The following is a 15,810-nucleotide window of genomic DNA, read 5'->3' on the forward strand; positions in this document are numbered from 1 at the left end:
AGCAGTATCAGTGCCAGGCTGCCATCAGACACCAAGGCTCCTGAAAGGACCCAGCTGGAGGCCACTAGATAGCTGGCCGTATGGGGGCATTCAAGTGAACTCTCAGAATCACCATTTTGCTTTTCAGAAAAATCCCTTTGTCTACTTGTGCCCCTTCCGGGCTCCTTCCCCAGAGTCACACTCCTGGGCCACCTCCAGTAAGTCCTTCATACCCACAGGTTCCAGCCCCATGTACTCTTAGGAGCCAGTGGCTCCCGTGTCTCCTGGGGCTGCGGAGCGCTGACTGAACAGTCTCGACGTTGCTTCCCTGTCCTCCGCCACCCAGAAAGCTCCATGCATTTGGGCTCTCCACCTCAGGAAGGACATAAGTGAGCTGGAAAAGCGCCAGAGAAGGGAAGGCAAGTCTGCCGCGGGAGGGCGGACTGAAGAGATCATGGCCATCTGGGCTATGACGTCCTGTCAGGCGGGGGAGGACAATCACAGCCCCTAGACACTTCAGGAGAAAGTACCTTTTGCCATGGCGGGTTCCCTTCTTACCAAGCCTGTCGCCTAGGAAGCCCGCGCCTTCCAGAGACTGACATGGTGATCTCTTGTACACCGTGGCTCTTTGAAGGGAGCCTCCAGCTCATGGCGAAACCCCTTGAGGTTGACTTCAAAGAGCACAACCAGGCCCAAACTCAGGTGGACAGGTGTCCTGCTGGGGAAGGAACCCCAGTGGGCTGAGTCACTCACAGTGCTGCTCTCTGGGCAGTTTGTCTCACAGCCAGTTGCCATGGCTAGTGGCAGCCTGGCTGGGGCTTCCCTCCTTGGACACTCACAGGTGGACAGAGCTCTGGGGAGGAGGGAGGCAGCCCCCAGTGGAAGTGGTAAGGGGGACCAGGTGGGGCCTCGTTGCCTTTGCTGGGGCCCGGGTTTCTGGAGAAGCCATCTTTGGCAGCTGGTCCTGCTGTTCCCTCATCCCTCTGGTGGCCATTTTAGCTACTCCACTGGAAGAAAGGAAATCAGAGGAGTCAGTTCTAGTTCTCAAGTATTGGAGCCCGACTCCATTGACTCCCGGGAGCAGCAAGCAGGCGAGCCTTCCGGAACCTCCCTTGGGAGCAGGGAGGGGGTGGGTCTTTCTGGCTCCCCCTGCTGCCACGGGCCACTTCCAGCTGCAAGGTCTCAGTGGGGGGGGCGGGGGGGCGGGGGGGCTGCCAGGGGAAGGGGCTGCAGGGAGGCCAGGGGCGGGCAGTGGCGGCCGCGTGCCAGTGCTTCAGGGGCAGGGCTGCCCTGTGTACTTGGACATGTGGCTGTTTCCTGAAACTGGAGTCAACCTGGAAAAATCCAGGCTGGGTGGGGGCTGATGGGCTGTGGCAGCCAAGGAGCAAGGGGCAGCCCTGCAAGCGGAGGGACTGGCTGTGCTCCTCGGCCTTCGCTTGAGCATCCCTGCCCTACCAGCACCGTCAGTGTGTGTTGCTGGCCGGGCCAGGGTGAACGCCGTGCGTGTGTGTGTGTGTGTGTGTGTGTGTGTGTGTGTGTGTGTGTGTGTGAGAGATTGTGTGTCAAGAGCCCACGGCTGGCCAGATGCCAGGGTTCCCGGATGGCAGAACCCTGCCAAGGCCTTAAAGGCACAATAGCCAGCCTGGAGGAGCCAGGAGGAGTTCCTGGTGGCTCGAGCTGGAAGTCGGGTGCATGCGTGCGTGTGCCAGCTGCCGGGCCTCCCTACCCCCAGCACTGCTCCTCAGTTGCTTGTCCCTCACCTCTTGTGTGCCTGGTTTTTCGTTTTTGTGTGTAAACATTATAATAAAGGAACTTTAACTGTCATTCTCCCATTGAGAACTTGAGCACTTTGCCCTACCTGGGAGACATGGCCTCACCTGGGGAAAGAGGTGGGCGTTCTGGCGTCTGGCCTGCGTCTGGCCTTCCAGGAGCAGAAGGAGTGGAGGATGAGGTGGCACAGGGGAATTGGACTGGGTCCCTGAAGGGCTCCCTCCCGCTTCACCCTTGGCTTTTCCTCCCAGCAAAGCCTGCCCTTCTGAGGCACACCAGAGCCTGCCTCTCCTTCTTGGAATCCATGGGGTTTGCTTGGGATTTTCCTAGGACCCAACGCAGAGCGGGAGTTGGCCTTTAAAAGTCTCTCTTGTACCTGGGTCGTCCTGGAAGCTTTTCCTCCTGGGAGGCGTGTGCCCCAAGATGGGCCCAGGGGCTTTCTCCTCAGAAAAGTGAGGACAACACTGGCTGCCTCGGGATCATCGTGATAATTAACTTTATTAATTTTATAAGCATATGGCTGCCAGGTCCTGTGCTTGAGGCTGGAGAGCTGTAGGTGGAGAGAAACGAAAAGATAAATAAGGCAAAGCTCACAGTCTAAGAGGGAGACATACGGTAAACAAATAATTAGGTGCAGCCTGATGAGTGGTATAATGAGATCGGGTGAGAAAGCGCTTTGTAAACAAGCGTGGCATGCCGTGGGCTGGGGACAGGGAGTGACTGCTGCAGGGACGCTACCCCATCCTCCAGCGAGGCTGGGACCAGCAGCTGTTCACACCTGCCAGCTACATGGTGGGGGGCTTTGGGAACTGGGGGTGGGGTAAGGCTAGGGGCTGCAAGGACAGGAGGCCTAACACAGTAACATGAGAGAGACTCAGATGTTCCTTAGAGGACAGAAAGTAGAATAGTGGTCACCAGGGAAGGGGAGACTGAGCGGGGTTTGCTGTTTAATGGGTGCAGAATTTTTGCTCCAGATGACAAAAAAGTTCTGGAGATGGATGGTGGTGATGGTTGTACCATAATGTGAATGAACTTGGTGTATATTGGAAATCGTCAAAATGATCGATTTTGTATACACTTTAAAAATTTTGTATACACAGTTAAAAATTTTTTTTTTTTTTAATTTCATTAGAAGAGGCTGGGGATATAGCTCAGTGGTGGAGTGCTTGCCTAGTATGCACAAGGCCCTGGTTCAATCCCCAGCACCGCCAAAACAAAAAAAAATTTTTTTCCAATAGAAGAAGGCAGTCACTAGTCATTGCCCCTAGCCTCAACTCAGGGTTTTTCAAAGACATTCTGACATTCGAGTTGAATAACCCTTTGTCAGCAAGGCCATCTTAGGCTTGCAGGGTGTGGATGCCAGCAGCCACTTGACAATAAAAATGTCTCCAGCTGGGCATGGTGTCATATGCCTGTAATCCCAGTGGCTTGGAAGGCTGAAGCAAGAGGATCAAGAGTTCAAAGCCAGCCTCAGCTTGCCTTTTGCTGAGGCTGGCGTAAGGAACTTAGTGAGAACCTATTTCTAAGTAAAATACAAAAAAGAACTGGGGATGTGGTTCAGTGGTTGAGGGCTTCTGAGTTCAATCCCTGCTTCCCCCACAAAAAAAAAATGTCTCCAGCCAGGTACAGTGGCTCAGGAAGCCAAGGCAGGAGGATCGCAAATTGGAGGCCAGCTTCAACAACTTAGCGAGACCCTAAACAACTTAGTGAGACCCTGTCTCAAAATATAAAAAGGGTTGGGAATATGGCTCAGTGGTAAAGTGTCACTGGGTTTGATTCCCCAGTACTCCCCCTGCCCTAAAATGTCTCTGAACTCATTACCAAATGCCCTGGGGTGGAGGTGGTAAAGTCACCCCCAGCTGAGAACCATCAACTTGATCTGCTTGGAATGAGCTGTTCACAGGATAGGCCTGAGGAGGAGGTGGTGGGCAACAGGGAACAGGAGGCAGTTGTCCCAGCAGGGATGGGGCCTGCCTGGCAAGACGGCGGGAGACCAGCAAACTCTGAGGAACCTTTGGAGGGGTTGGGCAGCATTTGACTACCCAAAATGAGGCACACTGGGTGGGGCAGGCAGGCGTGGACACCACGACCAAGACCAAGTGTTACTCAGACCTGGGACACAAGTGTCATGGACTGCAGTGGTCCCTGAGGACAGGAAGCAAGGGATGAATCCGCCCCTCTTCCCTTCCTGAAGCCATCATCTGCAACTGCTGTCGGTGCCATCTGAGATGGCCAGAATGCATTTTCAGGGGTGTCCTGTGTCTCTTTTTAGGGCACTGTGACAATAAAAGCAAACAGGGCTAGGGCATAGCTCAGTGGTAGAGCACTTAGCAAGCAGGGATAAGGCCCAGGGGTTTAGTCCCCAGCATAGCTGAGGATGGGAGGGGTGGCAGACAGAGCAAACACAACCAGCTGGCCCAGCTCTTGTATATGACATGGCAATAGGGCTGAAGCTCCCTCCCAGCTCATGAGCAGGGTGTTCACACTTTTAACCCTGTCTTTGCCATCAGCGAGTCAGTTGTGAATATTTATTGAGCACCTGTCCTGTCCGCTAAATCTTGCTGGATTAAGCAGAGTCACCAAGTTCCAGGTGTCCACAAGCTAGCAGGGTGGGAAGAGGGGAAGATAGAACTGCAAAGGCAGGCATGGAGGTGGCTGCCGAAGAGTCCAGGCCTGACTGGGTGGTCCCCCCAGGCTTCTTACCTGAGTAAGCACCCAGCTCCTACCAGAGACTCGGAAGGCTGTTTAAGTCAGTGGCCCTGACCTCCTTCCTTTGTCTCAGTGGTTTTCTATAGTTGGATTTGCCCTGCTCAGTTATACTGGGCCCCAGAGAGCCACATTTAGCCTACTCCCCCCACTCCTGGCCCCAGTAACTTCAGTACTGAGGATTGAACCCAGGACTTCACTGAGCTTCTTCCCCAGCCATTTTTAAGTTTTTAGTTTGAGACAGGACCTCACTAAGTTGCGGAGGCTGCTCTTGAACTTGGGGTCCTCCTACGTCCAGCCTCTTGAGTAATTGGGATTACAGGTGCCATTCACTGGACCAGCACAGGGGGTTCTTGATGGGTTCCAGAATGCATCCGGGTGACCATGCAGGAGCCATCAGCTTGCCCTCATGCCTCATGGCTGACTCAGGACTCCTCAGAACCAGAGAAGGTGGGCCAGAGGATGGGATGATGTGAACTAATGGGACGCAGTGAGGGCTCAGCTGCCGAGCCAACCCTGGGCCTGGAGCTGCGCAGAGTCCTCTCTCCCTCATCCACCCAATGTGCCAGCTTCTGCCTCTGGGAGAATGGTACCTCTGATGCTGCTGCAGGCAAGGATCCTCCTGGCAAGGCAGAGGAGGTGCCTACTCAGTGCCGGGGCCCTGGGCTGGGTCTCTGAGCTGGCACTCTTGGGTCCCTGTACTATGGAGCTGGCAGTCAATAGGAAGTGAGTCCCACGGTAAGAGGAGGCCTTGTGATCCCAAAGCAGGAAGTGAGTGACAGTGAGTGGCCTCCAGCAGTTCCTTGGGGCAGCAGGTGGCTAAAGGAAAGGAAGTGAGAGATTGGCTCTGACCAGGAGGGACCCACAGCCACTACCCTGTAGTGTCATGTTGGGGACCTTATGGTGCCTAGTGCAACTGGTCCGCAGAAGGTGGCTACTGGGGCAGCAGTGTGTGCCCCTTTCCAGGCTGCATGGGCAGTCTGACTTCCTCACACGTGTGACTGAGCTTGCAGGGTGACAGAATTTACACTAGAGAGGTACATTCTAGGCTGGAGTTGGAGAGACAGGCTGGGTCCTGGGCAGGGTGGGATACATGGACGTCATGCTGCCAAGGCTGTGGACAGGGGTCTGGATGCCCTGGCTCTGCTGGCCCAGCCCTGCTGAGCCTTGTGGAACCTTCTCCTCCTACCAGGCGCTTGCTCTTCCGCTTGCTGCAGCCTCCTGGGGTTGCAGCAGCACAGCTTCCTGGGGCTTCTCTCTTCCCAGAGGCAGGTCTGCCCCAGCTCTGCACAGCCTAGGAAGAGCTCACATAGGGAGCCGGGCCAGGAAGGAGCCTACCTGGGAGGACCCTGGTTTTGCTGTTTTTTCCCAAGGCCCTGGTCCCTGTTTGCCACCTCTGAGAGTTCCTCACCAGATAGCAGTGGGCTTTGTTTAAGTCCTAGGCCTGCAGAGCAGAAGCAGTGCCATAGGGGAGGGCTGGGCGTCAGCACCCCTTGGGCTGTGCTCTGGTATGACAGCCTTCTAAGGGACCGTGGCATTTCTCCTTGCACTTAGACAGGCATGCCCTTAACCCTGCCAGCCACTCCTGGGATTCTGCCCTACAGATACATACACATTCAGGAGCCACAGGTGCCAGGGTGCTCACTGCAGCAGAAAGCAGATGGGCTCAAGCACCCTCTGTGTGCATGAATCCGGGAGCACCCATTAAGCAGGAGGCAGAGCCACGAGCACCGTTGTGGAGAACACCCACTGTTGATTAAGGGAAAAGTGAGTTGTAAGACATTACAAGTCACATGATGCCCTTCGATAAAAACATGAGTCTGGATCCGGGTGCGTGTGTGAATATGTATGGATAAACATGTAACTTACAAACGACTGTAGAAAGTCTAAAAAGGATGTTTGCTGAGCCCTTAATATAGGTTTACCTTGTGGGGAGTGATCTGGGGGATGGGGAGTTATAATAGGAGCTTTAACCTTATTCATTTTTGTGCAGTTTGAAATTTTATAATATGTCTGACTTTCTATTACTATTTTTTCAATTGATACATAAAAACATAAAAATTATGCTCATTATGGGTGCAGTGGTGTTTGCCTATAGTCCCAGCAATTTAGGAGGCTGAAGTGGGAGGATCACAGATGCAAGGCCAGTCTTGGCAACTAAATTAGGACCTTTTTCAAAACTAAAAATAAAGTTGGATGTGGTGGCACATGCCTGTAATCCCAACAACTTGAAGGCTGAGGCAGGAGGATTGCAAATTCAAGGTCAATTTCAGCAATTTAGTAAGACCCTGTTTCAAAATTTTTAAAAAGGCTGGGGATGTAATTCAGCGACAGAGCAGACCAGGTTCAATCCTTAGTATTGCAATTAATGAATTCATGTAAAACAATAAAAAAATAAAAAGAGCTGAAGATACGGCTCAGTGGTAGAGGACCCCTGAGTCCAAAAAGAAAGTTATGTACATTAATGGGGTACCCCATGAAGTCTCAATAAATGTATATATTCTGTAATGTTTAAATCAGGTTAAACATACTTCTGTCCTTAAACACTTATTATTTCTTTATGTTGAAAACATACAAAATTCTTTCTTCTTTTTGACATATAGGGTACCGTATCTATAGTCACCCTATTGTGCAATAGCATACCATAGCTTCTTACTTCTGACCATAAATTAGTTCCCTTCGATCAACCTTTCCCCAGCCCTCCTTCACTCTTGATTTTTATAATGCGGGAAAAAAAAGACTTAGATAAAGCTTCCAGTGGTTGAGCCTAGTCATCTCACCTTACAGGTGAGGAAACCGAGGCACCTCTGAGAGCAGTGCCTTCCCTAAGGCTTGCTGATCCCATCCTGCCCCTGGCCTTCTACTTCTTGGCTCCAGGCATTCTGCAGTGGAGGGTTACTGCATGCAGCCTGATGCCCAAGAGGGTGGCAGAGCATTGAGTGCAGGGACCCTGACCTTTTCCTGCCCCAAGCATTTTTCCCAAGATGTCCTGACCACTTCCCATCAGCTGGCTGAGGACAGAGTGTGCATGCACAGAGCACGAAGGCCACTGGCTTTCCTGCACTTGTTCTGTCCTTATAAATTAAGGACCTCAGGCAAATCATAAAATTCTCCAAGAGTCTTGGGCTCCTCACCTGCTTCCCAGGGAGACTGACTGACTGGCTGTAATCAGGCAATGGGCAGGAAAATGCACGGGTGGTTGGTTTCTATCAGCTGGAACCATATTTGGTTTCTATCAGCTGGAACCTTAGCAAACTCTGTCCGCAGCTTCAGGGGATGAAGCACTGCACTGCCTTTTGAGGGGACATGTGGGACCCCATGCTCAGGAGTGGTGCCTGCAGGCTTGCTGGGGCCTTGGCTCTCCCAGAACCCACGGGGGCCTAATCTGAAGGGCAGAGAGCTGTGCTGGCTTGGGCCCAGCGGATGCTTCTTTGAGAGGACTCCTTTGACTCTCATGCTTTGAGACACCCAGAGGAAAGCTGGGGAGGTTCTTACCACAGAAATCAGGCCAGTCTGGGGTTCCCAGAACTGATCTGGCAGCACTGGAATCTTCTAAAGAAGGGTCCTGGTTTGAATGACAGATAACATAAGAAGCATTTGTTTTGAAGAGGGGACTGCAGAGAAGGCTTGGAAGCCCTAGGAACTTTAGTGAGTTGGGGTCCAGTGGGGTGGCAGTGGGAACGGGCTGGCCAACCTGCCCCAGACCCCTTAACTTTGAGGGTCAAGTCACAGACCCTCTGACGTTAAAAGCAAACAATATATCCACTTGCATGAAGGCATGTGTGAACATCAGTTCCTGAACAGAGGGAGCGTAACTTTCACCAGAATGTCAGAGGATCTGTGATCCAAAGGAGGCGACGGTCCTCACCTAACCCTTCCCTGTGTACCCTCCTTTGCTTCCAGGTGGAAAGCAGTGACACACCCAAGGACGCCGCGGCCACCTCCAAGTCCCCGTCCATGGCTCAGGACTCAGGCCCTGCGGAGTTGTTACCCAATGGGGACTTGGAGAAGCGGAGTGAGCCCCAGCCTGAGGAAGGGAGCCCCGCTGGTGGACAGAAGGGCGGAGCCCCAGCTGAGGGAGAGGGTGCAGCCGAGTCCCCACCCGAAGCCTCCAGAGCAGTGGAGAATGGCTGCTGTGCACCCAAGGAGGGCCGAGGGGCCCCTGCAGAAGAGGGTGAGTCTGCTCTGGGCCCACTGATCCCCGGAGGGCCAAGACTGGTTCTCTGGCAGATAGGCCCCAGGGGGACAGGCCAGGGTGGAAGCTGGGGCTCTGCCTGCAGACTGCTGGCGGAGTGCAGCTGCCACACATGGCTTATTTGGCCCACACAGTGCTTTAAACATTGAAAAAATTAGTTGCCAGTATTTAAAAATCAAGGAACTTCACATAAAAATCTGGAGTTTTGGCTTTTCATGAAAAAAAAAAAAAAGCTAGATCTGGCATCAGTGGGTTTGCACAAGGCCAAGGGTGGCTAGGCAAGGATAACAGGCATCCCCCTTCCTGCTGGGTTGGCTGTGTGCCTCAGTTTCCCTCAGCCCCCACCGGCCTGCTTACTCTTTCCCATGATCGGCAGCTCTTGGGGCCTGCCGCATGCGTATCCTCTGATCTGAGAGTGTGTGGGCAGATATGTGCCCTATGTGCCTCCCCCAGCACAGAGCTCCTGATCCCCACTACCACCACAGTCTGGTTGATTCCATTGGAAAATTGGTTGTGACACTGGGGCGTGGGAGAGGACAGGGGTTGGGGAGGGGTCGTTTGTGCCTCGCCCAGCCTAGGTCCTCTTCATCTGGGGACTTTCTGGCCTCATCCTGGAATTCTGGAAAATTGCCCACTTTTCTCTTTCAGGTTAAGCCAGAGATTTCAGGGCCAACCGAGCTGTAAACAAGTTAGTAATGAGGACAACTAGCATTTGTCTGGGGCTTCACAGCTTCCACAGCACTTCCTCAGACATTGTCACATTTGATCCTCCCAGGGCCCTGCCAGGTTGTTTTGCATATGTGCATTTTAATTTCAAAAAGTCTTCCTTCCAAGTGTGATGGAATGAGTAAATTGATTAATTGGCTTAACTTACTTTGCATGCATCCAAACCTAATATTTATGCAGAATGGAGAACATTTCCAGAAAAGAGATTTCCAAACTTATGTTAAAATATCCTTCATTTGCTATTCAACAAATATTTATGATGCTCCACTGTGTGCAAGGCACTATCTGAGGCACTCTGCGTTTGTTGTTTTATTTACTGCTGCTCCAAACAATCTCATTCAAGAGGTATTATTATCCCCATCCTAAGGGAGAAATTAGGGCTGATAAATTGCCTTGTTCATGGCCCCCAAACCTGTAAATGGCAGAACCAGGATTCGCTGAATCTTGCTCTCCTGCTTCCCATTCTCCTCTGCTATTCTGGAATGGGATGTGGCACGGGTGGTTCTCGAACTGCCCAGGCCTCTGAGTGTCTATCTCATACTTTGTTGGGAGTGTTGGGTGAATCTATGGGTAGTGATAGAGGGAAGGGAGAGAGACACCTTCCTCCAGTTCTCAATGCCAGAGGTACAGGAGGAGAGCCTGGGTACCCAGCAGCCCTTCCCAACCTGGTGTGGCGGCTCTACTTCTAGGTTGCTGGGATCACACCAGGATAGGTGCCATGCTGCTGCCTGGGGCAGGGCCAGTCCTTCCTGCCTGGCAGGATAAGATAGAGCCCCAAGGCTGCTCTTTAGCCTTGAGGGTTTGTCTTCAGTTTGGAATTTCCCTGTTTGAATTTCTAGTTGTTCTCTCGAGCTCCTTCAGCCAGCCAACAGGTGTCCATTAAACATCTGTTTGTTATGTACCAGGACCTGTGCTGGTCTGGGAAGCTCTCATGAACAAAAGCCTGTTCTTGCCCCCAAGGACATCCCAGTGGGCCAGAGGGACTCCACCCTTTAAAAGGTGTGATGATTCACAGAGAGCAATGCTGTAAGGGTAAGGAAACATGGTGCCCTGAGGAGCTATGGCAGAGGAATCAGTGCTGGCCCAGGAACTGGAGTCCCACAGGCGAGGGCTGGCAGAGGCAGAGAGAGAACAGCCCTGTTCCAGGTGTGCTCTTAGGTGGAAAGGAGTAGGGCTCCCCAGGACCTGAGGAAGCCACCAGTCTGGAGTGGACAAAGCCAGGGAGAAGGGTGAGAGGCAGTGAGTGGCAGATGCCAGACTAGACAGTCCTTCAAGGCAGCCTTCTTAGGAGTGACCTGAGAGGCTCTGCAGGTTGAAAAGATCACTTTGCTGTCTGGACCCAGAATGGATGGAAGTGGCAGGGAAGGAGGTTAGGAGGCAGCTGCAGGCATTGAAAGGAAACAGCTTGGCTCTGAGAAGTAGCCCCAGAGCGAGAGGGAGGTGATGAGAAGTGAGTGATGTGAGAGGTAAGGACACGTTAAGGACTATTCTAGGTTGGGGACTTTCAGACATGGAGGATCTTCATCAGAATCTGGTGCTAGAATGGATGCTGGGCACAAAGGCTGGAAATCTCCACCTCCAAAACTTGATGCTGGGGCACTCCTGTGTGGCCTCAGCTATCCAGGAAGTGGAGATGCTGGCAGGGATCAGAGCTGTGGCATCCCCAAAGGCCACTGCAGAGCAGCCAGGATGCTGAGATTGGTGAGGCATTACCTGGAATGGCCTCCTGGAGGCTCTGCCAGGGGGCACTAGGGGTGGAGGCCTCCACTGGCCAGCAGTCAGCTGGCCCAGAGTGCACACAGCTGGTAGGTTCAGATGAGAAAGGAGATTAAGTCCCCAGGGAGGAAGTGACTCAGCCACGGTCTCCTTTCAGTTCCCTTCATTCCAGGAGTCCCACCCATCTCTCCTGGTACCCTTTTATTAGTTCCTGTACAGTAAAAATGGAAGACTTTAGGCAGTATTCCAGCAGATCCTGAGAAGAGGGATCTTGATCCTGAGAGGAAGGCCAGGAGGAAGGATAGGGAAGTGAGATGAGCAATCAGGTCGAGAGCCAGCTCCCTGCACTCGGGCATGAATACCACATGCGGATCCTAAGGACCAGGGAACATGCTGTCCATCACCAAGCACTGCGAGTCAATGTGCTTCGCTACCTTACTATTCACAGTGATCCAGGACTGGTGGTGTCCGCCTGGCCTGGAAAGCTAGCATAGAGGATCTCCAGCTCTGCCTCAGACCCACTGAAGCAGGCTGTACATCTTAAAAGATCCTCATGATGTCTATGCAGAGTAAAGTCTGAGAAGCCCTAATTTTTTTTCTTTGCAGTATTGGGGATAGAACCCAGGGCCTCATGCACTCTAGGCTAATACTCTATCACTCTATACCCATCCCTTTCTAAATCTGTATATTATTTTGAGCCAGTGTCTCACTAAGTTGCCCAGGCTGGTTGACTTGCAATCTTCCTGCCTCAGCCTCTAAGTGCCTGGGATTATAGGTGTGTGCCACCAAACCTGGCACCCTTTATTGTATCCTTGTGAGCAAGAAGAAGTTTCCTATTATCCCCATTTACAGATTGGGAACCAAGGGTTCAGAAAGGTTAAATTACCCAAGATTATATAACTAGTAAAGGACCGGATTAGGGTCAGCACAGTGCTCCTCTCTGGTCGGACTGAGCACGGTGCCCAGTATTGGGCTAGTGACTGCCTTGTGGGTAAATCTGGACTCAGGCCCATCATGGGGATTTGGGTTCATTTCAAAGAGAACTTGGGGTGACCTGGCTGAATGTATCTCAGAACAGTGAGCGTTAGAAGCCCCTGGCCTCCCCTGCCCCCAGGACCTGAGACGCCCCGGGTGGGGGTGGGGGGTCATGTTCCAGTCTGCCAGGGGCACCCTGGAAGGCACACAGCCACCTGCCCTGCCTGGGACCCTGGGACCCAGCCAGGAGCAGATGGACTGCAGAGGGAGGACTGGGAGAGCGGCCGACTGCCTGCCTTGCCACAAGTGCCACATTCTGAGGCAGCCCGGTGGCGTCTGCTGGGCCAGGCTGGCGAGAGAGAGAGAGAGAGAGAGAGAGAGAGAGAGAGAGAGAGAGAGAGAGAGAGAGAGACAGAGACAGAGAGAGAGACAGAGAGAGAGAGAGAGAGAGACAGAGAGAGACAGAGAGAGAGAGAGAGAGAGAGAGAGAGAGAGAGAGAGAGAGAGAGAGAGCGCGGGGAGGGGGGGGGAATCAGTCAAGTGGACATGCGCAGTTTCTCAGGGAGAAAATTCCAGAAACAAGCCAATTGGAAACTGCATAAGGAAAAGTCATTCTGTTTGGGGGAACTAGTGGACTGGGAATCAGGAAGCGGGTACCTCAAGGAATAAAATTAGTGGTTCACTGGAAAGGGTACTGGCTTGGGAGTCAGGAACCCTGAAATCTGATCACAGCTCTGGCTGTAAGTCGCTCCACTCTCCAGGCCTGTTTCTTCATTTCTTTATTTAAAAATGTAGGGGTTGGACTCAAACCTCTCCACAGTTCATTTCAGCCCTGATTTTCTTCCATTCTGTTGAATAAATGTCTCTCCGTAAATGTAATCGCATGCCATGGAGGGTCCCAGGTAGGAAAAGTTTAGGGCGGAAGGGAGGCAGGGAGAGAATACAGCTGACGGCCTCGACTTCCGGGACGGAGCCAGAGCGAGGGTCCCTACCTCCCAACCCGCAGCCGCAGGGCCGACGCGGTGACTGCTGGTTGCGGCTCCACCTGGAGCCCAGCGGCCCGGCTGCTGCGGATCCCGAGCAGCGCCCCCTGCTGGCCGCCCGGGCCTCGCGGGGCAGAGCGCAGAGGTCCGAGAGGGGCGGGGCGCCGGCCCGAGAGGAGGGGCCGGGGGCTGGCGGGAGGGGAGCCCCGCGTAAAGTTGGGGGGCTGGTTGTGGTGGGAGCAAGGACGTAAAGGAAGTAGGGAGGAAGCGACGGAGACGTGACGGATGAGACATACCTTAAAAGGCCGGTCACGTACCAGCGCCGGCAAGTGCGCGATCACCCACCCACACACGTGCCGTGACTGTCACCGCTCTCCTCCCCCGCGCCGCCTCCACGCGCGCCGAGTGACAGGCCCGCTCGCCGCCAGGTCCACGGCCCACAGGGAGGCCGGGATGGGCTCGGCCCTTCCTGCCTCCCCCTGCTGTCACCCAGAGCGGAGCCCCCTCGCCCCCAGCACATGGCTGTCCTGGGCTCCGTGGGCCAGGTACAGGGCGAGCCCCAGGTCGTCTCTGGTAAGAGGGAGGGAAACATCCTCCCGGGCTGAGGATCCAGAGCCCTAAATGCTGCGGGTTTCCGCTCCAGAGCCAGGAGATGAAGCAGGGGCTGTTTTTTCCGTTTGGGGCCCTTTGTCTCTCCCCCATACCCCCCAGGCTACCATGAGCCAGTTTTAGTGACCTTCCTGCTTTGGCCCAAGCCCAATAGTCTCTTGGCTTTAGAGGAAGGAGTTCAGGGGCCCCAGCAAAAGGAGGGCTCGCTCCTGGCCCCACTTCCTGCAGGAAGCTAGGGAAGGCTATCAACCAAACCCATAGCCAGCAGCCCTAAAACTCCCTGCTGTGCTGGCCCTGGAAAGGGCCTCTGAGGGGCGAGGAAATGGCAGGAGTGCAGGAAGCTGCCCTCTTCTGTGGCCTGGAGGAGCCCTGAAGAAGGGAGGGTCCCCCTAAAATCAGGGGTGCAGGGGACTTTTTGCCTCCAGGCCAGATGTCCCTTCAAAGAACTGGAATCAAGGCCCAGAGAAGGCAAGAGTGGAGGAGCAGGGACATGCTGTGTGCCAGGGAATCTCTTAGAGAAGGGGAACAACATTAACGTATTGAACACCTACTCTGTGTCATGCTGGGCTCTAGGTGTTTAGGGTTTCACTAAACTAATCATGTGAGAACTGTTAGAATGTTTATCCACCTTGCTAGTGAAAACAGCTAGGAGAGGTTAGGGAGGTCTCATTGGGAAAGCTGGAATCCAAAACCAAGAGTTGTAGATTACAGCTGAGCTCAGGGAAGGAGAATGGGTGGGGATGAGGACACAGGTAGATATTCATAACAGCACCATCATAGCTAGAACTCAGGGAGATCTCGGAAATCATCTCCAGTGTCAGTGTGCTCCAGATGAGGAGACTGAGAATCACAGAGACCAAGTTGCTTCACCAGGTCACACACCCTCCTACCTGCAGGCACCTTTTCCTACTCTACACATACAAGCAGCCTCTCCCTTGCAGGGTCCCTCTCCACCTTCCTATTCCCTGCTCTGGAAAGGAACTCTGTTGAATGTGAGCTGCAGAGTGGAGGTATTTTTAGGCCCCTTCTGTGTACCTGAGGCAGAATCAGTGGGCCAGAAATCACAGCCCTAGCTTTTGTCTTCTTTTTTTCCTTCACTACTGGGTAGTGAATCCAGGGCCTCATGCATGCTAGTCAAGTGCTTCACCATGAGCTACATTCCCAACTCTTTTTATTTTGTATTTGAAGACAGGGTCTCACTACATTACCTAAGTTAGCCTCAAATGAGGCAGGAGATCCTCCTGCCTCAGCCTCCTGCGTAGCTGGGACTACAGGCAGGTGCCACTGCACCTGGCAGTTTTTTTCTCTTGCTTCTGTATTCTTTGGCCTTGAACTGGCCCCAGTTCTCTCTCTGTGCTCCAGGCCTTGCTGTGAGTCTGCAGGACCAACACGGTTAACACGTGTGACACATGAATGACCAAATGCTATCCTCTGTGGCAGTGAGCCCGGGCTCTAGGTGCAACCCCTGAGCTACTCCTGTAACTCTGCCGACAGTCCCCTTGTTCTTCCCTTTCCACAGGCAAAGAACAGAAGGAGACCAACATCGAATCCATGAAAATGGAGGCAAGTGTTTTCCTCACCCCCAGGGGCTCTGTGGATCCTGATTCTAGAAGAAGGCCACCGCTCTGAGGACTGTAGCGAGTGTGTGTGAGGGGATCCTGAGGGTGGGCCTCCGCCCTTTCTTTGCCATCCCCCTCTGAGAAGGAGAGGAAATGGGGGTGGCAGTTGGAAGTCCCCCAGACACACGGCCAGCGCATCCTCCTCCAGAAAAGGAGCACTCCCCTGCGGCCTTGTCTCCAACCCCCGCCCGCACACACCCCTCACTTCTGGCCCAGACAGGGCTTGCCCAGCACTCCCTGGTTGCCCCCTCTGGCCAGCAGCCAGAATTTTCATATTCTGTTCGAGGTGAGTGCCCCCTCAGTTTCTCTTCCAGGAGGGGCCCACAGGGGCGACAGTGCCCACCTTAATGCCTGTCTGTCTCTCTGCCGTCTCTCTGTCCTAGGGCTCCCGGGGCCGGCTGCGGGGTGGCTTGGGCTGGGAGTCCAGCCTCCGCCAGCGGCCCATGCCGCGGCTCACCTTCCAGGCCGGGGACCCCTACTACATCAGCAAGCGCAAGCGGGACGAGTGGCTGGCACGCTGGAAAAGGGAGGT

At 53.7% G+C, this 15,810-nt stretch overlaps 1 protein-coding gene across 6 annotated transcripts in view; it reads left to right on the forward strand.

The window, feature by feature from the left end:
• DNMT3A (DNA methyltransferase 3 alpha) overlaps positions 1 to 15,810 on the forward strand; it is a 96,911-nt gene that overhangs the window by 45,413 nt on the left and 35,688 nt on the right. For 4 of the 6 annotated variants that reach the window (XM_079110127.1, XM_079110126.1, XM_079110128.1 and 1 more), the window contains 3 exons: positions 8,359 to 8,629; positions 15,179 to 15,222; positions 15,662 to 15,808. In XM_079110127.1, coding sequence (XP_078966253.1) covers positions 8,359 to 8,629; positions 15,179 to 15,222; positions 15,662 to 15,808 — 462 coding nt within the window. Of the gene's footprint in view, positions 1 to 8,358; positions 8,630 to 15,178; positions 15,223 to 15,661; positions 15,809 to 15,810 lie in introns of those variants that run through there. The other 2 variants (XM_079110133.1, XM_079110130.1) reach the window with 2 other exon arrangements.

The sequence above is a fragment of the Sciurus vulgaris genome, assembly GCF_902686455.1.
Source record: "Sciurus vulgaris genome assembly, chromosome: 14".
Lineage (NCBI taxonomy): Eukaryota > Metazoa > Chordata > Mammalia > Rodentia > Sciuridae > Sciurus > Sciurus vulgaris.